This window comes from Hermetia illucens, chromosome 5, assembly GCF_905115235.1.
Source record: "Hermetia illucens chromosome 5, iHerIll2.2.curated.20191125, whole genome shotgun sequence".
Classification (NCBI taxonomy): Eukaryota; Metazoa; Arthropoda; class Insecta; order Diptera; family Stratiomyidae; genus Hermetia; species Hermetia illucens.
Window position 1 is genome coordinate 19,536,335 of NC_051853.1, and position 27,028 is coordinate 19,563,362.

The 27,028-nt window shown below is 42.7% G+C and overlaps 1 protein-coding gene across 1 annotated transcript in view; it reads left to right on the plus strand.

Annotated features, from left to right (window-relative positions):
- The first annotated feature begins 8,119 nt into the window (after window positions 1-8,119).
- Window positions 8,120-27,028, plus strand: part of LOC119658247 (T-cell leukemia homeobox protein 3) — a 101,484-nt gene continuing 82,575 nt past the window's right edge. Inside the window, exons 1-2 of the mRNA XM_038065522.1 lie at window positions 8,120-8,877; window positions 22,883-23,193. Coding sequence (XP_037921450.1) covers window positions 8,732-8,877; window positions 22,883-23,193 — 457 coding nt within the window. The 5' untranslated portion in view covers window positions 8,120-8,731. The remainder of the gene's footprint in view (window positions 8,878-22,882; window positions 23,194-27,028) is intronic.

A 27,028-nucleotide genomic window follows, 5' to 3' on the forward strand; every position in this document is an offset into this window, starting at 1 on the left:
AGCACGCAGACATTTCCGTTCAAAGATCCTTATTTTCTCCATTTGGCTAGCACTCAAATTAAACCAGATAGCACACCCGTAGGTAAGCACCGGTCTAACCAAAGTAAGATAGCAAATAATCTTAACCTTCCGGCTAAGATGTGGAGCATAAAAGAGTCTTCGAAGAGACATGAATGCCTTGCGAGCGCTTTCTAGCGCGACTTTAACGTGCTCGTTAAATTGGAGACGCTCGTCAAGACGCACACCCAGGTATCTAACGCACTTCTTATGAGGAATGCGCTCTGAACTATCCTCGTTCGCGACAATGTGGAAATCTCTCCAATTCCTTTTCAAGTTCCTACTGGCATACGCCAAGGAATTTCGAAACAGAATCGTTTCACACTTTTGCGCATTGATTTTCATCCGCCAACTGTTCGTGAAGAACTTAATATCATTGAACATCTTCTGAAGTTCAACTTGCACCTCAGTTACCTTCTTGTGCGCCGTGTAGGCTATCAGATCGTCAGCAAAGGCAACCAACGACCTTTTAGGAGATTTATTAAAATCGAAAGAATTGAGCAATTCGCCGGCAAATACCGCAAAAAGTGTAGGCGCAGTCACTGTCCCTTGCTGTAATCCATTCAGAACATGAAATTCTCTGTTAGTAGTGAGATTTCCGTCCGTAATAACAAAGCACTTGCCATACAGCATACTACACATCATCGCTACGAGGTGACTGGGAAACTCATTCTTCAGGAGCCTGAAAATCAGTCCATCCAACCAGACGGTATCAAAGGCTTTCTCCATGTCTATAAGGCAAGCGCCTACGCACTCACCATTGTTAATCCGCCAGCAAATATCAGACGTTACCTTCGTTATTGCAATATTATGGGAGCGGGTAATTGTAGTTCCCATAATATTGCCAGCTACAGGTATTGTACCTACCATAAATCCCTCACGGCTTCCCTTGATGAACTGGGACTCTCACACAGTCTGGTTCAACCCATGCAGAAGTGCACCATTCTGCATACGTGCTCGATGTTCCGGGGAGTTCTCGACGGATTCTCCCATGTACCTACCACCGACCAGCACGACCAGCTCCCCTCTATAATTTAAGTAAGCAAAATCGTCCGAACCTAAATCCTTGGCACTTAGTGCCTTAGGTAAAATCCGGCATCTGCCGAGATTGTGACAACAAGGAAAGAAAAAAATGTAGGTTGTTGCTATGTGCCTTGAGCCCCTAGAACAATGACGTGCTCACACAAACATTTTGAAGTTTTGATAGATGATGGTGACGGCCAACAGTTCCTAAGAAATCAGCTAATACCGATTGCACACCGATCATAAACCACCAAAATCAGCGACTTTAGAAGGAGGTTACGACCCAAGGAATGGTGCAAAAAGTGAGTCAGTTATGTCAACAGATAACTGAGGCATGCGTCTCCACAATGCCGTGACGGAAGTTTCACCACAGTAGGAAACCAAACTACTGGTGGAACCAAGAAATCGCGCTGTTGAAGGCATCGTGTCTGCAAGCAAGGAGGCCTTGTCAAATGACCAGAGGGAAGCTAGATCATCGGCAGTCGGAGAAGGAATACCGTGATCTTCGAAGTACCCTTAAGAAGGCTATATGGGAAAGTAAGCGGAATTGCTACAAGTAGTTGTTCCTTGCCCGTGAGACGCTGCCTACAAGGTTGCAATTAACAAGATTCGTGGGCAAAAATCCTAAGTGACGTGCCCGCGAATCTTGTTCAAAATAATCGTAATTGTTTTCCCACAACAGGAAGAAAGTGAACCTCAAACAACGGTGCAACAGGATGCCTTCACAATCCCCGGGGTAACCGAGGAGGAACTACCGGAGATTTGTAGACGAATTGGGGATAATAAGGCTCCCAGATTGGATGGGATTCCGAACGAAGCCCTGAAGTTGCCAGCTAAAATCAGGCCCGCATTGTTCATAATCACAATTCTCTTCATATCACCCTATCTGTCTTTTAGGCTGCTATGTTCATCGAGATAGCGGGTGATCTATGGGAGCGGTAGTACGGGTTTCGCAGACCGCGATCCACAGTCGATGCCATTGCAGCGGGGGGTGACGCTGGATGTCAGCAATACCTTTAACTCGGCCTACTGGGGTTGAATTAAGGGCGCCCTGGCTAAGATGGGTGTCCCTGGTTACTTAGCTCGGATAATTGAGAATTATCTTTCAGAGAGACTTCTTTGGTACGAATGCGCCGGTACACCTATACGCAGTTATCGGACCCCATAATTTCGTGAAGGAAATGCTGAGGTCCGCAGCAAATTGATGTGCGATAAATACAACATTAACTGCGATACCGGAAAAGCTGCAGGAGCTGGAGCCCTGAAAGCGCGACAGACGCTTGATTTAATTGTGTTGGAGTAAACCAGAGCCCTCCTCGCGAACTAACAATTTACGGTGGTCCCGCGGGGATATGGGCAGAGAAGTGGGGGTGGTTTTAAAGGGTGAGAATCCTACACACGGCTGCAATCTGACGTAGCTGCGTCTTTGTAAGATTTCCACCTCCACCCATATAAACAAAAGCCTGTGCCTATACCCGGTAATTGCTGGGTTCTACACTCAGAAAATGTAGGAAGACGAATTTCGCTTTGAAATTTTTTCAATGTATCTGGGGTTATTACAGTGCCCGGCAAAAGAAATGTTCGCACTGCGAGAGTGAAAGAAAATTCGAGTTCAAAAAGATTTTTTTGGGTTTATCATGAAGCTGGAGAATAAAGTTGTGCTTCATGTGATTGCATGCGAAGTTCTTATAATTTACACCAGTAGAAGTTCTATTCAAAGAATATGGTGCAAAGGAAAGTTGAAGTTTTGAGGGAAAAGATACGTTCGTCGAAGATTTGTGTGCTAATAGTAGAGTACAAAAAAAAACGTCGAAAAAAAACACATACACAAACAATTTTTAAACGATTTTTTTAATGAAAGTAAATAAATGAAGGTATCTATAAATCTCAAATAGAAGAAATTAATTTTGGCTTCTTTTTATTTTCAGTCTTTAGTATTTCGTACCTTTCGCCCTAATCACCTCTGTAACTCGTGCCGGCATCGATTGGTATAAATATTTAATAAAATCGTCCGGAGTTTCATTAAGCCATATGTTTTCTAAAGTTTTTTCTAGGTTTGCTTTGTTCCTTATCGATCTTTCTTGCAGTCATCGCTTCATGAATGCCCATAAGTTCCCCTTAAGCAACGACTCTTTCCAAGATGTTACCTGTGAATAAGAACCCTATTGAGGATAAAACATAAAAAATTTGACACGGGAAAATTTCGTTTACGAACGAGCTCAATGACACGGAGTCGGATCATCTTGAAACATTACTTCATCAAAGTGCTCATACAGTGCTTCTACCGTCTGAACACCGCAATCTTCGTTAACTGTATGTACTTTGTACTTTTCTGCGTTGACAGCACCGCTTAGAAACGAAATAACAGCAATTCCTTTGGATGTTATGCATCCTCACATCATTACCGAGGAAGAATGGCGTGCAGTTCGTACAACACACTGGGGGTCAAATCTCTCTCCTTTCATTCGCACGGGGTAGGGACTGTCAGATCCCAACAAATTGAATTTCGACTCATCAAAGAACACAACTCGCCTCCAATCGTCCACAGTTCAGTCACGTCGTTCTAATGCCCAATTCAGCCTTTCGTTTAAATCGACTTTTTTGCTTGTCTTCGCGCTCCGAGTCTTAATTCATTCAACCGTCGCCCTGAAAACCTCCTAATATGATTTCTCCCCTTAAGGGGGTCATCCCGTGTGCAGGCCGCTTTTTAAGGTTTTGTGTAAAACAAAACCTTATTAAAATCGATTCAATGTCTGTTTGTCTGTCTGTCTGTCACACGCATTTTTCTCCAAAACGGCTAAACCGATCCAAACGAAATTTGGTGGACAGATGGGAACTATGAAATCCCACGCATACAGCGAGTGGCATAAATTTAGGTGGAGTTTAAAGGGGGGCTCCCCATACATGCAAAAAGGGGATTCAAAAAATTTTTTCACCGGATATAGTTGTGTAGGATATCAAATGAAAGGTCCCGATTTGTACTTTCCGAAACTGACATTAGTTTTGGCATAAATTGCAAAGCGCGTGAGTAAGGAGTCAAAATGTACGCATTTGAAGTGAGACAGGACTCATTTTCGGAAACTACCCAACCTAAAAATCCGAAAAAAATCAGGGTGGTGCGCCTAGATGAAATCTAGGCCTCAAAATATGTCCCATTCCGATATCTGTTCAAATAAACTTACTAATAGTATATCACTACTTTCTAGAAATTTACTGAAAAACCCCCCTTAAATTCATCCTAGGACTTCCGAATTTTGTACCAGCATAGGGGATAATATTTCGTATATACGTGTTAAATTTCATGGAAATCAGGCAACTAACGCCAAAGTTATAGCAGTGCAAACGTAGCAATTTCGCGCGAGTTTACTGCTTCCAAAGCCATGCAAATCAGATGCTGACGTCATAATTACCCGGAATAATTGACATTCGCGTGGAATATTAAAGTCACATTTATGAAGAATCTATTTATCTGCAGCCCTTATCAAGACTTTGTGTAAAACACTTATGTGAAATCTAATCTTCGAGAGATGTCCCATTCCGGTATCTGCTCAAAAAATTTACTAATAGTATATTATCAACTTTTAGAAATAGACTAAAAAACTCCCCTTAAGTTCATCCTAAGTGTACTAAATTTAGCACCGACATAGAGGACAGCCTTGTGCATACACATGCCAGGTTTCATGAAAATCCAACTATTAGTGGGAAAGTTATAGCAGTTCAAACTTATCAATTTCGTGCTAACTAACAGCATCCTAAGCCATACAAATAAGATGCTGACGTCATAATTAACGAGAATAATTGAAATTCGAGTGAAATATTAAAATTCCATTCAAGAAGAATCTAATTCTCCCTAGCCCTTTTTATATTTGATGTTGGTTAAATTGTTTTCATTCGCTAATAATATTAAACTGAGAGCGTGAAGCGTATGAAGTTGACCATTATCAACACAGGGCTTTCCATCAAAAGATTTATTTAAATTGCTTTCTAGAAAATAGAGGGTAATGGAATTTTTAACTATATTACGCGGAGCTGTCGTGCACTCGTCGCTCCTCACATCTTTTTCTTTTCCTTCAGCCTTCAGTTCACAAGCGGGGTCGGCTCGTGGTGATCTTTTTCGTCAATTTATTTTATCAAATACCTGATCAAGATGTAATCGCGAGACCTCTAAATCCCCATCCAGCGTATCAAGCCACCATTGTTTTGGCCGGCTTTTTGGTTGCTTCCCATTGCTTTCGATATTCTGACCACTACTAGATGTTGAATTCTCGTTAGCGTGAGTTACGTGACCACACCATCGAAAACGCCTCTCTTGCAGTTTTTCCACGATCGGTGCAAACCCATATCGATGGGGGATATTCTCACTTCAGACGTAATCAAAAAGTGTCACGCCACCAGTGCAATGCAGCATCTTCGTCCCCATTACCGCAAGACGCCGTTCATTGTCCTTTAAAGTCGGCCAACACTCAGAACTATAGAGAGCGGCAGACGGACGACATTGCAGTAAATTTTAGATTTGGGACGTGCGCTGATACGTCGATCACAAAGAACACCAATTGGGGAATGCCACTTCATTCAGGTTGCATTAATGCGTGAAACAATTTCATTACGCAGTTTTCCATTGGCTGATAGCGTTGACTCGAGATTTAAATCGCTGAGTTCTGGCAATGGCAGTAACCTTCCCTTCGAGATACTTAAATCGCGCAGTTCTGGCAATGGCAGTAATCTGCCCAGAACTGAACGATTTCAATATCTCGGGTCAATGCTATAAGCCAATGGAAAACTACGTTATGCTCCTTACATAGGGAAACACAAAACCTTTTATACCTGAAGCGTCAAGCTTCCGGTTTCCCGACTTGTTTGGCTTTATTTAGTTTTTTTTTCGTGAAGAACTGGAGAAAGATGCAAATACGAATTTTTGACCATAGATTTATTAATATCTCGAGCGTGCATAGTATTTTTGCTAGCCTGATCACATAATTCGTTATTGAAATACAGAGCAATTTATTCACCCATCTCCAAAAAAAAAGGTCTTTTTCTGCTGCCACGCTAGAAGGCGCTGCGAGCATCTTAGAGAAAAACGGTAAACGGCATTGTAACGTACAGACTTAACTACAGTCCGTAAACTAGAATTATTAAAAAATATTGAAAAATTCATTTTTTGGTGCCTTGTTAAACTTTTTTTTCGAATTTTGGCGTTTTTTACGGCTTCTTCAATGAAAAAAAAAACTACTGAATGAATCGCAATTATCCTAGTTTGCGGACCATAGAAATATGTTGTATATAAGTTGTGAAAATTTCAAAGAATTTCGTTGGATAGATTTTGGACTATGGTGGCAGCCGATTTTCAACATGCAGTTTCGAGAAAAACGCATTTAAAAAGTATAATGCGATTTTTAGCCATAAAACCTTAACTGACCATTAATCTGCCATACCTAGTCCGTAAACCTTAGGTTTCTTGAAGAAACACATGTACGGCCTTGGCTTCAATTTTTCTCCTTTTAGCGAAGTCATTCGCCCGTCATTTGGACCGATAAATACGAGCTTTATTACGGCGATCGACATACGAGTAAATCTGACATGTGACTTATCACGTGTTTGACACTATAATTTCCAAACGACTCCGAATATCAAAAAATCACTTTTCCAATATATTCTACACTAGATCTAGATACAATTGATGCGAAAAAAAAAATTCGATTCCGCGGATCCGACACACGGGATGCCCCCCTTAAAAACGAATTGGTACCGCAACTTTTGTCCCCTAATTATTATTTGCATCATTCTCACTAAGGTAACGACTCTAGGCAGACTGGCGGGTAACCAAACATTCGTAAGGCAGAAAGGTGCAAGTCGAGCGTATCTATGCGAAGCAAATCCTTCGATGTTCGTAAAAAATCGAAAAGGTCCCACAGCGCATGTGCTGAACGTACTATAATATAAATCTAGTGCACGTTGAGACGAGCAAAATCTATTTCATGCATAAAAATTTACGTTTTGTATTTTTTTCGGTATAAATTTATAGTGATGCGGACACGAGCCATAATGATGGTCAACATCTATAACTTGTAAATGTGTATTTTTTTTAAAAATAAACGATTGTTTGGATGTTACATTTCTCAGAAAAACTTTCGTTCACTGATAATTAAGTAAGCGAATGTTCAATCAAAACCTATAATCAACTAATACTGAAAACTATGAACACAGAAAAGTATCTAAACCGTGTTACATTTAATTGAGCTAATACTTACTTCCAATGAGTGGATAAGTTTTCAACTATTATCGAACCGATTCCCCCAAATCGAAGACATTCGGTCGAGGGCAAGCTGTAATAGGCACTCAAAAATTTCACTATCGAACCTAATGACAGACATGGAAACAGTAAAACTTCATTCCAAAGCCTAATCAGAGCTAAATAATGGATGGTTATGGGTATAAAACTTTATCAATTATCCACGAATCTCAAAGCCAACCGCAACAAATCATATGTGAATGTTGCCAGCCACTGCTAAATACTTAGGAATCGAGTGGAAGAACAAGACAGGAAACAAAACACCTCTCGTCTGCAGCCAACAAATTAAACATTCAACAAATCCTGTTCACTAAACTGTTGCCAAATCATGATAAATACTCGTTCCCCGCTCTCCGCCTTTTCATTCATTCCTTACTTTTCCCGTTTTTTTCCACGCTCAACCCATTCTGTGCCGCTTCTCATCCACTTCCACTTCCCCACAGCAATACATAGCTCGATGTTATATCCACTGCAGCCAATCAGGCGCGAGACCCGCCCCGTCGGCATGGAGTCAACTTGAAGTGCATACGAGGAGCCGCTGATTCCTCCATTTCTGCAAATCGAGACCCCTCCCCCAATGTCTCGGCTAAGATTTATATGCATTTTAATAGGCTGTGTGATGAGCGCAACTGGCGTCCGCCTGGGAGACTGAATGCAGTGACTGCCGAGGGCGGGGTCTGGCCCGTCGAGCTGATTGCTTGGCTTCCAGCTAGGAAGGATCCCTGCTCAGTTCTCGCTTGCAATTCATTTGAACGAGCACGGTTGGGTGATTTCATCTGATTTCATTACACATTTCGTCGAATCCGAGAAGTCGAGAACCTGAAGTAAGAGGGCATTCCCGTAACGAGCCGGGCGTCTGTGGCGGTGATTGTCTCTTGATTAAGTGCTTACGCTACTCACTTTGTTTGAAAACCCGTTCGAAGGTTTTCAATGAGTGACATCTGAGATAAAGGTTTAATTAAGACTTTGGCTGCCCTGTCCGGAGGAGGTGTAGTTCTGCCAGTACCGAAATAGACGATATTCGGACGCAGCCTGAAATGGAGCCTGTTTGTCACTCATCTGGTGGTGTTTAGAGCAACCTTTTATCGAACGTTATGCCAATATTAACATGTCGTTGTCGTGATAGCCGCTCGCCAGTTAACCTCAGTTGTCCGTCGTTTGTGTCCTGATTTGTGTACCGTGAGTGACTGTGACTCGATTGCGAAAGTGTTCCTGACAGTGACGGTGTTGTTTGTCCAATTTGCATCCATTCTGATAAATTAGTTCAATCGCTGTTAATTGGTGCCGGTCCTTGCCGTTGCTCCAATTATCGCTGACTTACTAGATTTGCTTCGATTATCGCCGGTTTTTGATTAGTGCAAAATGTCCGGGCACGAAGACGACGATCAAGATATTGAGCAGGAAATCAATGTTGATGTTGATTCCGATTCCAGAGCATCCTGCGACACTCGGTCCGATATTGATTTGGACGGTGGAAGCTGCTATGACGAATCAGAAACTGCTTTAGGGTGAATATTTATCTATTTTTTTCCATTATGAATTAAACTGAAAACTGAAAATTACTACTGGGGACAAATCGATCTTATTTATTTAGTTTTAGGATAGACAAAGAATTAAAAACTTAACAAAAGGAAAGGACTCTCTGGCTCGTTTTAACCTGAGTTGCTTACGATTACCACCTAACTCCCTGAAATATCTAGTCCTTGTTCTCTGGGAGAGAACGACCAACTGCATGAACTATACATTTTGGGTTTAAATCCCAGATCAACTATTTAGATTTCGTGTGAAGTCTATTTATTCGAAGATGAATACTTACCCAACGAGTATTTCGTTGTCCTTCCAGGTCAGAAGGCTTAGGTCATTTAACATGAAAATGAATACGACAAGTTGGGAAGTTTCTCCACTGTCATAATTTCTTAATAAATCTTCCTCCAGCCTTTTTCGAGCCTCGAGGGGTTGTACAAAACATATCTAAGTTGATTATTTTCAACCATGAAAAACCCGCTACTACAACGGACTGCATCCTCAGTTGACACTCTTTCTGCCCCTGATATTGAGGCATGGACCTTGGTATTGAAAACAGGTAACATGAATTGCCGCTGTTTGCGTTCTCAGCTCACTGAGTAATTCCAAATTTTGTCTCACGTTGGTCATTGGAGCTAACTATTGTCAACCATCAGCCCAAAGCTGTTCACCGTACTGGGCCGCCAGGACTTAAGAGAAGTTTCGCTTAACTAATGGTTCATTTTTACTCGCCTCTCTGCCAGCCAGTTCGTTAAGTTATGTCATATCCTATGGTACTTCGACCCTTTACACGTCGTTACCAAAAAGCATGTGTCCTGAGAGAAAATCCACAACGGGTTGGTCACTTTGATATAACTGAAAACCAGCCCATAGTGAGGACCTGCTCATACAAAGTGTTGTCAAAAATCAAATTCTTGGGTAATTCTTTTAAAATAGACAGAAACGACTACTCCTATTGACACGAAATTTGGTCGTAAGGTGGGAACTGTGAATCCTCTCATATGCAATGATCAATATCGTTCTACGTTTAGATTAAGAGTTCCCATTTTTTTCACCGAATTAAATGTCTCCATTAGTACCTTCCAGTTTTGGCACATGTTTATTAATTTATTTAAATAATTAAGACAATGTACAGAAAACAAATTTCTTGTTCTCTTCTCTCTTCTCTTCTCTTCTCTTCTCCTTGTCCTCACGAGAAGGAACAAGTAAATGGCTTACCTTACGCTTAAAACTAAAGAAGGAGACCAAGCTGTAGGGGGTTGTAGGACCAGCACATAGCGTCGGGATCAGAGAGCGAAAGTAAATCTCAAACTTCGCGAAGGCTGCTTCAAAAATTTCCGCACTACGTGTGTTCTGAGGTAAAATCCGAGTTGGCAGGGCAGTCCATCAAGCAATTGCAGAGTTTGAAAGAGTGTACATATCAAGGAAGATACGGCGTTGCTGCAGGGAAGGGAGATTGAGGGTACGGAGTCGTTTGTCGTCGAGTATTACACCCAGATCTTGGAAGGAGGTCCGTAGTCCACAAAGAGAATAGAAAAAGGATGTTGGGCAGGGTTTAAGCGAATAGCACATCCAGTGGCATTTGCTGACATTCATTGTCAGCTTGTTGACCGAACACCAACGGGCTAGATTACCAAGGTTGGACTGTAAGAGAGCGTAGTCCAGCGGAGATCAAACAGACGCAAATAATTTAGGGTCGTCTGCGTAAAGCAAACATGGGCGGGTGAGGATGGAGGCGAGGTCCTTGATAAAAATTGGAAGAGTAAGGGACCAAGTAGGGAGCCTTATGGAACACCAGAGGAAGGAGAGAAGGAACGAGATGAGTAACCATTAAAAGAAACTCTGCACAAACGGTATGAGATATAGGAGAAAAGCCTGGAGATGATTGAGGGAGGGAAGTTGAGTTGAGGGAGTTTAGAGAGGAGAATATTATGGTCAATCGTTTCAAAAGCTTTGGACAAATCAATGGCATTAGCATGTACCTTCTCTCGTGAATTAAAGCATTTAACAATTGGTAAAGACCAGCAGGATTGAAGCCGTAGATCTATGTTTCACGAAATCATGCTGCTCAGGACAATGAAAGTCGTTGATGTATCTTTCGACGATTTTGGAGGAAGAGGAGGGAAGAGAGATGGGGCGGTAGTTCACAGCAAGAGAAGGGTCTCCGCTCTTGAGGATAGGGATGATAAGGGCCACTTTCGAGAGATCGGGAAAGTAGCATTCTTCTAGATTTTTGTTGTAGATTATACACAGAGGCGGGAAGGGGGGAGGGGTGCGTTGTCTACAGTTAAGAAGGAAGAAGTTAGGAAGCTCATCGGGACCAGATCTGACATTGGGGTCAAAATTAGCAATGGGGAATTCAACCAAGGAAGGCGTAACGAGAGGAATGGCCAGAGATTCAGAGCAGTTAGAAGAGGCCTAGAGGGTGGAGTGGTCGAGAGAGAATACACAGGAGAGAAGTATGTGCAGAAAGATGGCAGAATTATTGTGGGGAGTTGGCAGTGGAGCCAACAAACAAACAAACAAAAGGAAAAAATTGAGTGGGATTACAAGAATATCGAGTCTTGGACCAAAAGGGTTTCAAATTACCACTGGCAAGGGCGGCTTGAACGTCGTTCTATAAGTACATTTTATGCGTTTTTTTCATCATTAACTTAACAGTAGAGCGCATAGCCTTAAAGTGAGCTAGGTCGGCGTCATTCTTATAAGCCGGAAACTTCTTTCGCAGTGCATGTTTCGAACGCAGACAAGCAGGGAAAAAAGGGACATAACAGGAGAAGAGATCGGACAGGTTATTGTAAAAGGCGCTTAGAGCTTGATCACAAGTTGAGTTGCTTAATATATGTACCCAGTTGAAAGACGCTCAAGCTGAGTTAAGACCGTCAAAGTTGGCTTTGCGGAAGTTGAATTTACTCTCGATTTTGGAGTTTGAACGAGGAAGCTCCGCTTCAAATTCACGCAAGGGGTGGTGGGCATAAGGTTTGACATACGAGGATGTGCAAGGAAATAAAGAGAGGTGGCGTGCGGAGAGGTTGGAAAGGAATGGACCGAGAGTGCGGCCCAAGAAGTTTTTGGTGGTATTGAAATTCAGGGCAGAGCAAGTGTTTATAAAGGAAGAAAGTAGAAGAGAAGAATGGGAGAGGTTGTTGGAAGGAATTGGAAGGCTAGGATGATTAGGCCAGTGGAGCATGGGAAACTTAAAATCTCCGCAAAGGAAGAAAGGGAGGGAAGGGTATCTGACAGTAAGGAGTTCAGACAAACTGTCAAACAATTCTTCATATAGGAGTTTAATATGGCATCATCCAAACAGCTTTCGGAGATATATATGGCATGGTCTTGCTGAGCCAACGCGAATAACATTCTGATAAAACAGACGGAGAGCAAACATGGATCCAGTTACATTGCTTTGCGAGCCAGGCGGGTTGACCTGAAATTTACCCGTAAACTGGGTTGATGAATACACCTTCAGGTCAGAAAAAGGGTTACCGAGGACTTCAAACTCGTGAGGATAAGTGACCTTGAAAGACGCAATCACCCGGTCGATGTTGTTGTCTTTTATCAGTTTGACACAATACAGAGGAGAAAGTAAACCAATTTTGCCTTATATGTACATCATGTTCTCCGAAGCTTTTTTCCCCGTTTTGTCCACTACTCTCGTCAAATCCCCATTATCCTTCTAAATGCAAACTTTCGAATGAATTTTTGCTGAGAGCGACTACTACAGATTAATTCATTCTTAACGGCGTGACAATCATTTTTGAGCTAGTGGACAACAGTCCTGCAGGGTAGTGTAATCCGGCAATATACCGGCCCTGATCCAAATAGATTGTAGCGCGAACGATTACTATTATTATTATATTCTTATAGGTAGAAAGCCGAATTTTTAATGTTATGTGAAACAAAACGTCTGTCTGTCACATCTAACTTTCTCCTAAACGACGAAATTTGATAAGAGCACTACAATAAATGCTTTCTTCAATATATGGTTTTTGCACATAATTGTCTGTTTGAACACAGGTGTATAGTGACGAAGACGAACAAAAATTTCGTCAAAAATGGCAATATCCGTTTGGAATAGCCTCAATTTGATGTTGATTTTTGAAGAAAAATAACATTGTCAATTGAACTTCTCCACGTCTTCCAGACAAGCCTACATGGGGAATGTCCCCTACAAGAAGAAGAAAAAGTATCAGTGACAAGATGCAAACTTGGCAGACTCTGTTTTCGAGTTCGAATTTCTCCCAGATTGTACCTGAATGGAGCAAGTTACATTTTACACCATCATATGTTGTTCCGATTGTAGTTATTAGTTGGTGCTCATAGGTGGCGGCGAGGAAGATGGGGCGGCAACCCTATCGGCCAAACCAAAACCAAGTGGTCGAGGAGAACCTCCATAGTGGTGACACCGGGAGACGCTGTAATCACTTTGGTTTGCCGGCCGTGATTCAGTAGGCGAATGCTCCAAAGACCTAATCAGGGCGATCAGACCCGAGTCTGCACGGGGACTCATCTGAAGTGGCAATTGGTCACGAAACCTTACCAGGGGTATACTGGTACCATGGGAACCGGGAAAGCCCCTAGACTCACATACTTCGGGTGAACTCCTGTTGTATGCGAGGACAGCTCGGTTATTTGCGGTTGGCCCCCCTAGTGGGAGTTTCATGGTGGTTGTGGTTGTGCTCAAGCGAGAAGAGACCTTCGGGCCTCGACGTGGTGTTGCGTATCAACACGGGTGCCGTACTCCATAGTTCGGTAGAGATTTAGGTAATTCTTGCATCCACCAGTATGAATGCTAAGCCATGCACTTGATATAGACTGGTACCGTTGTTGCTTGTCTCAGCGGGGCTCTGATTGTGGTCACAAATTCAATCCGTGTCTGAAGAGGACCGTAGGATAAGTCAACATGGGCTTCACTGTAGTTATTAGTTTCACCGTAATGCCTTTCTCCCTTTGTAGAGCATTCCAAATACACTTCTTCTTCCATGTTTACGCTGTTGAAAGCCTACTCCAAATGAATGAAAAGCAGGAGGAGCGATGATCTAAGCTCCGCATACTGTTCCTCACTAATCCAGAGGATGTTAACGTGGTTGGTGTAGGAGGATCCAGAGCGAAAACCCACCCGCCCTCTATCCGTGGACTTTTCGAGAGGTTTCTTAATGTTTTTTTAGGATAATTTTAGGTAATATTCCCCTCTGGTTGTCGCACACCTAACGTCTGCCATTCGTCAGAATCTTAACGAGCATCCCTTTCTTTCACACATTGAAAAAAAATCTCAGATTCCCAATATTTACGGAGGAGTGAAAGTAAAAACTCTGCAGGAGCTTCGCGGAAAAGTTCCACAGGGAGGCCATCACGGCCTGGAACTTTACTCCTTTTGAGTGCGTTGATGGCAATGATAATTTCACTTATATGTGTTTAGGGGAGTATTTCGTATCCGTACATAACAGTGACTTGCCGTATCGAAAGGTGGAACTTTGCCGGATATTATTCGGCGGTGTAGTATTCCACCTATTCAGCTCGTCATCGAGGATGACAAGCCCACCATTAAGGTCCCTCACGGACCCATCACCACCATGACCACCTGCAAACTCCTTCGTAATGCGGTACATAGTAGCGAAGTTATTGCTATTTGCACCAGCTACTGCTTCCCTCATCAATACAATGTTGTCACGACGCACGGTAACGAAGTTCAACCACGTTGTATTTATTCTGCATACCGCATTTTACCTGAAACCCAAACCGGTTTGTTTCTACCTTGGGCTAGGATGGTTCAAAGAAGCAATTTTTTAAAACACCTCAAGAGAAGTTGATGACGGCTTGATAAGATGCAATGTGGGAGGGGTGCATTGATGATATTTTTCAAATGTCTTAGCGCAACCTTGGGTATTTTGTTTGAGGATTGAGGGATCCTAAGTCCACATCCACCCGACATTGGACCGAACCAAATGGGAAGCAACTTCCTCCTACTTTTTTTGGTTCAGGGACCCTTTCTTTGATTTCGTAGAGGGCAGAGCAAACCGTCAGACGATTTTGAAGCTTGTGTGCTAAGCCCAAACGAGGGGTCGTGGACCAAAAAAAGAGGGAGTAATTTACTCCCCATTTGGTCCGGTCCAACACCAAGTGGAATCGGACTTAGGATCCCACAACCGTCAACTGAGGCAACTGCAAGATTGACAATCAACAATTTTAACAAAAGGTTCTGCTGCAAATACAACACTGAAAGAAAACGCTAATGATAAAAAAAAGATGTAGTCAGAAACAGAAACAGATCTTGATGCAAGCCGCTACTTGAGTTATACAAAGAGACGGGGGAAAGATGTATGTGATTATCATAAAAAATAAAAGCAAACAATTTAAGCGATTGCGTAAGGGAGTTGTTTCGAAACCTGGGAAGGCGCATATACAACAGTAATTTTGAAAATAAAAGGCAAATCCTCTCTAGCGATTACTTGCCCCAACCTGCTCCACAAAATTGTGTTGAACCTTTTCCTGCAAAATGTATCTGATACTAATCTTCTCATTGTTCAGATAGACCCTGCCGAAGTTCCAACGGTAAGTGAGGAAGAGATTCTAGAAGTAAGGAAGGTAGAGGAAAGTAGCCGAAAATAACAAGCCTGGTTTAGATAGTATCCCCTCATACTGTGTTAATCCTCATCCCCAAGCGAAACAAACCTTCATTCTAAAGGCCTAGATGGTTTCTAAATAATACTACTAAATTGTTCTAAAGGATAAACTATAATAGATTTGCTTCAACAGTCGAAAAATGTTGTTGTCTCTCTAAAGCCACTCATCAACGTCCAGTTCGGCCTGCCAGCTACGCCTGAATATTCCGCATTTGACCAGCGGCCGTCACGTGGATGGGATTGCCCCTCAGTTTCGACTGTTCTGACAGCCGGTGATCGAATAAAAAATTATTCGGTCAAACGGCCAGACATGTTAGTTTAGGCTTTGAGCGAGGATTTCTTGTTTGTATTTTACAAGAATTTTATAGGCATTTTCATTTTACATCCAGAGTTGAAGTAATGGTATTGCGACTTGCCCGTACATGGATGGTGCATTCAGTTCAACTGGTGGGCGGATGTTTTGAGAGCTCTTTCGGTGTAACCGACGTACGCGGATGGCGGGCTTAAGAATCAGTTCAGATTTCCAAAAGTGAGGTCTATGACCGATACAATTAATCTGGTAGCTGACATAGCTAACGCTGGGGATAAAATTGTGGGTTTATTGACCATTTTTACCAGGTCCCCCCCCCCCCCCCGTTGTTGCCAACTGCTTAACGGTTCCTCCCTTACAGCATTTTTTACGACGTTTACATGCTGATTGAAGGAGATCATAGTTTATCATACCATGTTCTCTCTGCATTCACATCTTGATACTGGGAATGAATCTGTGGATCCATCAACCATTTTCCACCCGTTCCAACCGTTGTTGCCACCTGCTTAATGATACCTCCCTTTCGCGTTTTTTACATGCTGATCAGAGGAAGAATCGGACCCATCATAGATGCGCGTCATTTCGTTGGCCAAAATGTCGATCGATATCGTTCCGGTTACGGCGTAAGCCGCTTTGTCGATGATTCTAAAACCACAGTATGTCTTTAAGGCGGTTCTTCTATAAGCCGTGCTCATCTTTTGCAGTTTCGCATACTAGCATTGTGTAGAACAGTATAAAGCTATAAACAGTCTACGGGTCCGTCATGGACCCCAATATTTGGAATCATCCTTGCCACCGCCATGCTGACATGGAACCCCTTAGTGCAAACATGTTGTAAGTATAGGAATTCAGCCTCGCATCTATCATACTTTACTGAACTGCTGATATTGAATTGATAAAATGCTCGACCATTGTGATACGGGCAATGGTTTCCTTACGCAGCTTCGTGATAAGCCCTGCCTCTGATTTAATCTCCGCGAGTACAAAACCTGCATTTTTTACCCACTTCTCTATAGCAGTGATTGCTTCGGATGAATACAATTCCACGTTCGCGAGATGTTTTGCCACAACAATCACCACGCTGTCATCGGCCCTCGCTAGCAACTGGGATATCTCGAACAAATCAATATACATGATGTTCCACAATAGCGGACGCAGAACAGAGTCCTGTGGATACCTCCTTATACGATTCTAACTAGCCGCATTTTGCAAGTCAAGGTTAATCACTGCGCAATAATTGTCAGTGCCATCCTTTTCGTGCATCGCATTTTCAACTAAGCCAGTGACTAGTTTGATTACGTCGATGGTTGATCTGGCCTTACGGAAGCCGAATTATCGGTCTGAAAGTCTGTCTGTCTATCTGCCATACCAATTATCTTAAAAACGGTTACTCCTACTTATGGTTGAAAGGTAGGACTCCCCATTGCATGCAGTAAGTACAATAGTTCTACGTTGAGTTTAAAGGAGAAGGGGGTCCTCATACACGCAAACGGGGGAGGGGTCTAATTTTTCTTTTCACCGAGTATAGCCGATGGGATATCAAATAGAAGCTCTCGATTATTACTTTCCAAAAATGATATTAATTTTGACATTGGCTGCAAATAGAAGGATTCTGTTGTCAAGAAAAGACTAGTTACTTCAAGGACTCGTTCTTAGAAACTACTCAACCCAAATATTTGAAAACAATTTTGGTAATATATACACATGGTATCTGGACCTCAAAATACTCTCCACATCTATACCTTCTTAAATAAAGTTAATAATAGTATATTGCCTCCTTGAGTTTATCCTAGAATCATTAAGTTCTGCGGTAATAAATGATACAATAGAGCACGATACTACCAAGTTTGGTAGAAATCGCACTATTACTAACAGAGTTATAATAGATCAAAATTGTCGCCTTTGTGCAAATTTATTGCGCTCCAAAACTTTAAATGAGAGCATCATACTAAAGTGAATGGTCTGACACACTAAATGCATAAATATTACGATGTTGGTACAAATGTCCATTTAAATATGGTTATATTAACAATATACAAAACCTTTCATACCTAGAGTGTTTCGCTTTCGGTTTCCTAACTGACCGTTTCTGTAACATATGCTGTTCTATTGTTTTGTTGAAAAAGTGGTTAAAAATTTCGAGCAGCGTGCCGCGATTAAATTTTGCAATTTTTATGAACTGGTAAGACAAGTGTCTGATGGACCAGCTGTGCCTCGTGCAAGAACATTTCGTTGGCACAGAACAGAAAAGTATGCGCGCATTTTGTGCCGGATGCGTTAACTGCCGAACAAAAGGAGCAGCGGCTCACTCACGAGATCTGCTGGAAATATTCGCAAATGATCCACATTTTTTTGATTCGATAACAACAGGGCTTCGCAGAGCGCAGATCGCAGAATGGTGTGGTCCAAACAAACCGACTTCAAAGAAATTTTGGTTTCCAAATTCGAAAGTGAAGACAGTGCTCATTCTTTTTTTCGATAGCAAAGGGATCATTCAGTTTGTTCCGAAGGATCAGACTGTCAATACCGAGTTTTACAAACATGTTTTGGACCGTTTGTGCACACGTATCGCACGTGTGAGGGCAGATAATGCCTGGCCGCATGCGCCACTGTTGTTCAGTAGTTTCTGGATAAAAAGGGTGTAACTCAGTTGAGCCATTTCCTCTACTCTCCGGATTTGAGTCCCCCAGACTACTTTCGCTTTCCAAGATGGAAATTGGAGATGAAGGGAGGACATCTGAAAATCTCTATCGACCAAATTGAAAGCATTTCCAGTTTCCTAGTTTAAGAAAGCGATGGATAAGCTACAATATCGCGCCAACGAGTATATTGGTGTTAACAAAAATTGTTTTGGATAAAAATTACACTCTCAAATTTTTTGCATTTTTAAAAATTGTTTTGGAAGCATAGGTTTAAAACTTAGGGGGCGCACCTTGTTCATATAGTGGGGAGCGTAGTGGCAGTGCATAGTGTCTAACCTATTTCCTTGCTCAAAGTCAGTCCATTTTGGAAATGAGGCAGTTACCGGTCTAAAAACATACGTGAGCCTCTCCAAACGGGACCACTTTCGACCAAATTGACCACATGCTTACTGAACGCCGCCACCTCTCAGCCTTGATAACTGTCAAAACATATAGAGAGGGGGGGGGGCAATATAGAATCGGATCACAATCTTGTTGGCATAGTGATTCGAGCTCAAATTACAACACCACCTACAATTCCCTCTGACAATAAGGTGAGAGTGAATACAGAAGCCATTCACAACACAGCCTTCCGTAACACCTACAAGGGGGGAATGGATGTCGCAATAACCGCAGCTAACAGATGGCCTGCAGATGAAACTTCAACAAATGTTCTTCACAACCACCTGAAGAGCGTTATCATTGATACGTTAAAAATATACTTCACCCCAGCCGCAAAATAAGTCGAACCGGCTGGGTTGACGATGAATGTTAGCTAGCAATGGAACGGAAGAATTCTGCATACCGAGTAATGATGTATTTTCAAAGAAGCAACTTCACAGACGGGAAAAGGTAGCCTAGGAGAACCAATAAGTCTGCGAACTCGAAAAGTACAGAGAGCAAGCGCACCAGGCGCGCAAGTTTTATCGGCAAGTCAGCAGGATGAAACCTTACATACCTCGATGCTCATTATGGCGAGAGGGAAATCGAATTTTCAACAGAATGGGCATTTTGAAACGATGGGTTGAGTATTTGATGAAATACTCAAGAACCAAAATATCGACGAGTTGGAGGTCCCGGCAACTGAAGACGACGGACAAATGGTGGCACCGGCTCCACCGGCTTAGAAAAAATAAATCACCAGGGGCTGATGGAATTAAAGCCGAATTGGTTAAATATGGAGGCGACCAATTACACCAAGTGGTCCATCAACTAATGCTCAAGGTGTGGGACAGCAAATCAATGCCTGACAACTGGCAACGAGGCATTATTTGTCCCATATATAAAAAGGGACGTATAACGCAGTGCAGCAATTACAGAGATATCACGTTGCTGAGTACCATCTATAAGATACCCTCCGCTATCTTGATAGGTCCCATACGCCCAGAAAATCATTGGCCCATACCAAAGAGGTTCCACTCCTGGCAAATCAGCAACAGATCAGATTTTCTCTCTGCGCAAGCGATAGAAAAACTGTTGGAATATGAACATTAGTTGCACCAACCCTTCATCGACTTTAAAGCCGCTTATGACAGCATAGCCAGAGTAAAACTCTACACGGCCATGAGAGAATTCGGTATTGCAACGAAATTGATAAGACTGACTAGGTTGACCCTGATCAATGTGCGAGGTCAGATAAAAGCAGCAGGATTACTCTCGAAACCATTCGACATCAACAACGGTCTACGACAAAGGGATGCGCTATCATGCGTCCTCTTTAACTTGGCCCTGTAGAAAGTGATTCGCGATGCCGATGTAAATGCGAGATGCACCATCCTCTTCAAGTCCATCCAACTACTGGCCTTCGCTGACGATATTTTGGCCCCCTAAATGAGGATGGACGATTCTGTAGCCTACATAACGACGAAATCTATGAGCGATACCATGACCGTCTGCTTGTGGGTAAAATCCGGCTCAGCAGGGTGCGGTGGGCGGGTCACCTAATCCGGAGGGATGAGGATGATCCAGCCCGGAAAGTCTATAAGGGCAATATCTATGGTAGAAAAAGAAGACGAGGCGGACCCTTCCTGTGATGGAGTGGTGGCTTAGGTCAGGACGCCAGACAGCTTTTAGGGATATCGAATTAGTAGACCTTGGCGCAAAATCAGGGTGTCTGGAGTTCCTTATTAAGGCAGGGCTAGACCAGATACTGGTTGTTGCCCCGTTGATGATGATCATAATTGGCATTTGTCCTTAGTAATTTTGAAATTCATAATATAATAAATATTTTCAAAAACACATGAAACATCATTTTTCGTGTCCTGTATTTTTTAATCAATTAAATCCATTATCTTTTGCAAAAATTTGGGAATAATTACAGTAAATTCGCATGATGAAATATTCTTAAAATCTGTTACAAATTGCTGTTAGCACGCAAAAACAAACTGTTGAGGATGAAATTGAAGCACGTGCCCTGCTCATATGGGCATACATGTTATATTATATGTGTACAGTATATGTCGAATTAAGAAGTTCTGCTACATATCTCCACGAGCTTACGAATGTGTACTTCACATCAAGGTACCTTCGTGCAAATTATATTGACAGAAAATAACTTTACATTCCTTTTAAATTTATTTTCCGCCCACTCGCGAAATAAAACTTAACAGCTTCAAATTTGCAATTTTAATAACGTCGCCCAGCGATGGCTTCAATATGTTAAAACATAAGTGTTAAGTGAATGACTTTTTAAATTCAAATAACTCGAATGCCTCCCTTTCAATCTCTTGGTCGCATAGCTGATAACTTTTTATAATGTTATCTAGGAATATGACACGAGCCTTTTTGTGCAGCGTCCAGACGAACCGGTTTAATTGTCGTCAATAAACACCTTTTAATATGTCCCCGCTTAAACGTGGGCAATCTCATCTCTTTATTCCTTGCAAAACATGAACAACGATTACGGTAATGAGGTTCAATCGTCTTTCGCTTCTCACCCTAGCTCCAAGCTAGATTTGAACCTCAGAGACCATGATTAGTAGAGGAATGACTTAACCCAGTATTACGTTCGATTTATTTCTAAAATTTATGTGATGATCAAATGATGTTAACCCTTTTGTCTGGCGTTATAGCAAAGATTTGACAATTTGAAACAAATTGGCATCACACGATTGCATATAAAGGGACACATTGGCCCTGTAACAGTGGACCTGTACTGTCTGTACCCCCATTGCATAATGAGTACCTCTTCGTTTTTATGTACTGTTCCAAAACTACAATTCAAAAAGTATTATTCATAAGAACGGAACACACATTTCTTATATGGTTGAAGTTAAGCGTCTGTGTGGAGACACATTTAAGATTGGGATCCCTCTTTCCCTGAAACGACACAGTTATCTAAGGGTTAATAATTCCAAGTAACAACAAGAAATATTATGGAAACTGGTTGTTCTTTAACGCCAAAATGCACTTAAGGAATGGCACAGCATCCACAGCGTGAATAATATGTCTGTTTATCGTCCATTTCGAGCACTCAAATCGCGTCCCAGCCATAAATTAACCAGATAAGGTTGGCCGGTCATTCATTCAGCCGTTCAGCAAATCTATACCACACTTGAATTAACAGTCTGTATTCATGTCCACACTTTAATTTAACTAAATGATATTTAGGCGACGCAACTTAATTTCAGCCCAACACAACTCGTATGATCTGAATCTGTGCATTCGTAATTTCTACAGATTGAATAAGTAAGTCGTTACGATAGATTAGGAAAGATAGTACAATACCTGTATCGGCGAGCTTATATTTTTGGGATAACTATGTCTGACATTGGGAGCAGGACCAATTAATAATTTTTTCAAAAGTATCTCACAGATAACCATCTCTTCGAGAGAGTGGTTTGGATTTTGAAAAATTTTACTTAAATCTTTTCGCAGAAAATATACATTTGAGTTCGCACTTCATAAGGGTGGCAGTAGGGGCTCGTATACTGAATATAGTAGAAAATAGGAAATTCTTATTACAAAGTTTGTGAAACATCATTTTGCAATCAATTAGAGAATGAAAAATTGTCATTACATGCGCAATTGCGAATAAACCCACTGAAAACTAATTGCTGTGTTCTTTTTATTGTACTTACCGTTCATTTCTATCTACGCTGTTACCATATATGAAGCACCTCAATAGCCCCTCTTTTTTCCTACATGTCACAGTTATTACTTCTTCAATGAATGATGTGCAAAACAAAAGCACCCAGATTAGCTGCGAAAGTTGTGTACACAGAAAAGATACCAACTCTCCACAGATACGATCCACAGATAACCTTATAAACCGAGTAATTTTCCGAGAAAATTTTAAAATAACTTTATTATAAATTTATCCCATGTTTATTACACCTTTTTTTTGTTAATATTTTATTATCATAAAAATTCACAGTGAATCAATTCAATCGGATCAAACGAGGTCATCAAGCGAAAATTTGCCCTTTAGCATATCACGGCTGCTATCTAAACCATTCGAGAATAATAATAAAAGTCCAGAAAAGGATTCATTAGACAACGAGGTTCGGTTAGCTACAAGTCTAGGGACAAGTGCGTATTCACATACAGCTGCCCTCTATACATATCCGCTTTATACGCCCGGACATGTCCTAAGGGTGCCTCCGCAACGTGCACCATTGGCCTGGGCTTTACCACCGTTGCATCACGCCGCTTTAGCACATCAAGCCGTCAAAGATCGTTTGGCAGGTGAGTACACACAAGATTTTAGGTAATTATTTAATAATATTATTAACATCTAACAACCGCGATCTCGTTAACTACTTAATTATTTTTAGTTTGATTGCCAAAAATTGCAATCTTTTCACTTGTTGATTGAAGGAATAAAAGAAAAGATACTCATAGGGAAAAAATACTGTGATCATGACTCTTATTAAAAGACTTGCGGATGACCTGCATTGTCCTATTTTTACTGAATCTAGACTTCGAGGAATTACATATGTTTTCAGGGTTATTATAAATTTACCAACTAAAATATAATTATATTTCCAAGTATGGTTCCGAGTACTAGCACTAAGTGCCAAGCATCTAGGCTCGGACGATCCTACCTACTTAAAAACTAAAGGGGCACTGGTGGTGTTGGCCGGTGGTAGGTCAGTGACAGAATCCGTCGAGTACTCCCCGCAACATCGAACAGAATAGTGTACTTCTGCATGGTTTGAACTAGATTGTGCGAAAGTCCCAGGACATCAAGGGAAGCCGTGAGGGATTTAGGTACAATACCTGTAGCTGACAATATTATGGGAACTACAACCACCCGCTCGAGACGCCAAATTTCTTTGATTTCCCGAGCCAATGGCTCATAGTTCACCTTCTTCTCCACGTATTTCCGTTCAATATTGCTATTATGGGGGATAGCAACATCAATAATATACGCGGAGCGACCCGTCTTGTCAACTAACAATACGTCAGGCTTGTTGTGTGCGGTATGGCGATCAGTGAGAACTTGCCGGTCCCAATACATGCTGCAAGCAGAACTATCAAGTACTGCTTGCGACTCATATCGGTAAACCGGACATGTTCCCGTGATCAGCCCATGCTTATATGCAAGGTTTTGATGGATAATCTTACATACAGCATTATGCCTGGTGATGTATTGCACCGGTGCCATAACAGTACAGCCAGAAATAAGATGGTCCAACGTCTCTAACGCCGAACCACACATTCTGCACTGGTCGTTCTCCACGCGTTCTTTCATGATGAGCTTTTCATAAATTCGGGTGGCGACCACGCCATCCTGAATGACACACATGAACCCCTCCGTCTCAGCAAAGAGCTACTCAGCACACAGCCATCTGTTCGACAGATGCAAATCGACAAATGGCTGCCAAAGACAATTCACGTGTTTACCGTGTATTGCCTTCGACTTCCATTCATCGATCCGCTCTTGCTCTGACTTCTTCCCACTCAGAGGATTGAAAGATCGATCCTTCAAGTTAAGTGGAATCAGTCCACAGTCTGCCTTACAGACAACCGCATGCAAGGGACTCGCCTGCTCTTTGCTGTAAAAATAAGCGCACAGCGAGTCGACTTGGCGATGATGTTGAGCCGCCACGTCAACCACGCCCCTACCTCCGATGTCACGAGGCAGGTTCATCCGCTCCACGGCAGACTTTGGGTGATGCATAGTTGTCCGTATCCGCCGCTGGACGTTTTCCAGATCTTATTATTATTCTTTCTCAAGAGATGCGATTTCAGCACCAGCTTTACACGTCGCAGGAATTCGGACAGCAGAGCTTCCTTCAGATCACCAACTCGAGCATGGGTTCCTTGCAGAATTCCTAGGTACTTGTAGAAGTCTGTCTCGGTTATAGCTTCGATGTGGAGGTCACCAATGCTATGTCCGGCATGCGGCTCGTGATAACCTTTGCGGGTGGCTTGGATTCGACACTTGTCTAATCCAAACTCCATCCGAATATCACGGCTGAACATGTCTATTATTCGCAATAGACTTCTAAGATGGTTGTCAGTACCAGCATACAGCTTGATGTCATCTAGGTACACCAAGTGTGTCAGTTCGCACTTAGCACGTAGGCCATACTTTATTGCAAAACCATGCCCTCTAGCATCATTCTGTAACCATGAAAGAGGGTTCAGTGCCATACAAAACCAAAGGGGACTCAACGAATCCCCCTGGAAGATGCCTCTCCGTATACGGATGGACTTTGACACCCTTAGATGTACGCACCAATAAGGTAGTATGCCACCCTTCCATGACTGTCGCCAAAAATTTTATTAGTTTCGTATCAATGCGATACAGATGTAGGATATCGATTAGCCAGGTATGCGGAACGCTATCAAAAGCCTTGGCATAATCGATTTAGCAACTGAAGAGGTTTCTTTGGCCTCTGGTTGCTTGTCCTACAACTACCGAGTCGATAATGGGTTGCTCTTTGCAACCCCTTGACCCAACTCGGCAGCCCTTCTGCTCCTCGGACAGAATGTTGTTGGTCTCGAGGTGCGCATTGATCCTTCCACTAATAATGGACGTGATGAGGGTTGGTAAGCAAGTGATCGGTCTTGTGTCTGCGGGGTCCTGCACCGTGTCCTTCTTAGGGATAAGGTAGGTAATCCCCGCAGTGAGGAAAGGTGGAAATCCCTCCGGCCGACTCATGACCTCATTTGTACTGCGTGCCAACCGATTGTGTACGCTGGTAAATTTCTTATACCAGAAATTCTGCACCCGATCCAGACCTGGGCTCCTCCAGTTCTTCGAGATGTTTATGGCTCGTCGAACTTCCTCTTCGGTAACATCCGCAAAATGCATACCAGGTGTATTGGCATGGCGGGTGCCTTCGGCGGTGATCCACTCAGCATGCTGGGCAGGTAACCCCCAAAGTCCACCCCAATACTCTTTCGCTTACGTCACCGAGAACTGTATTGTCTGGGCGCTCTGTTGGGATTCGTTGAGAGATCTGAAAAAGCTCCACTGATTCCTCGCGTATGTTGCATTCTGGACACGTCTGGAATAACTTTCGCCATACCGTCGTAACCGACTGCATATGACAGAAAGTTTATGTTTTAGTGTGTCCAGAATTTCAACTACGGATGTCTCACCCGTGCACTTTATTTCTCACCCGTCGGCTGGCATTGCCAGTGCTGATCTGAATCAGTCTAGCAATGTCCTGCCTTAGTGAATCCCGCCGACGTTCCAAACGAATTTTGCATGGTGGATCCCTTATGTCACTCAAACCAATAACACGAAAGCGAATCTTCTGACCGTGCAATCTGATAGCCGTAACTGCACCACAATACACAAGTGATTGTAGTAGCAGCGGCGACATATCAGCACACAATCGAGATGCAATCTCATCATTGATTTGAGATAGAATTCCCGGAGTTGCTGGAGATGCATAGAGCCTGGGAATACCTGGTCTATGCAAAGGATCCATATCCGAGAATTCTATACACGCTCTTTGGAATTCGTCCCGAACCTCAGCGGAAACCTCAGCTGGACGGTGGAGAAGAGTGCTTCGGCGAGTACTGAACCTGTTGTCTGCAGTGCGGCGTGGTGTTGTTGATGCCGCCGCCTCTGCCCCCATCGACTCTCGGTCACCAGTTTCCCTGATGACTTCAAGTCGAACACGCTCCCTGATGGTGGCTGGGATTGTGTCGCTGCGAATAATAAAGCGGTACTGGTCTGCGACTCGCTGCACAGTCACGTGCGCGAATTGCGGGAAACGCTCGACGAATCTCTGGTGCAACAAGGGGCGGTAAGATGTTGTACCTGCCCCCGCCGTTACTTCGTAGTAGGAGCGGATGATGAAGAGGTTCATTTCTTCAGTCCATTTCATCCGCTTCCTACGCGAACCTGCTGAAGTGGTCGCCACAGATTGTGGCGAAACAGCTGCAGCAGGCGGAGCTGTGCTCCTGGTCGTCGTGGCGCCTAGACGTCGAACCGCCCCACGACTACCGGTTTCGACGCCGTGCTGTCCGTTACGAGAGCCCGACCCAGTCACCAAGTCAGACGACTCCCGCCGGTTATCCGTACCGGACCTTAAATTTCTCCTTCTTCTCATTTTTG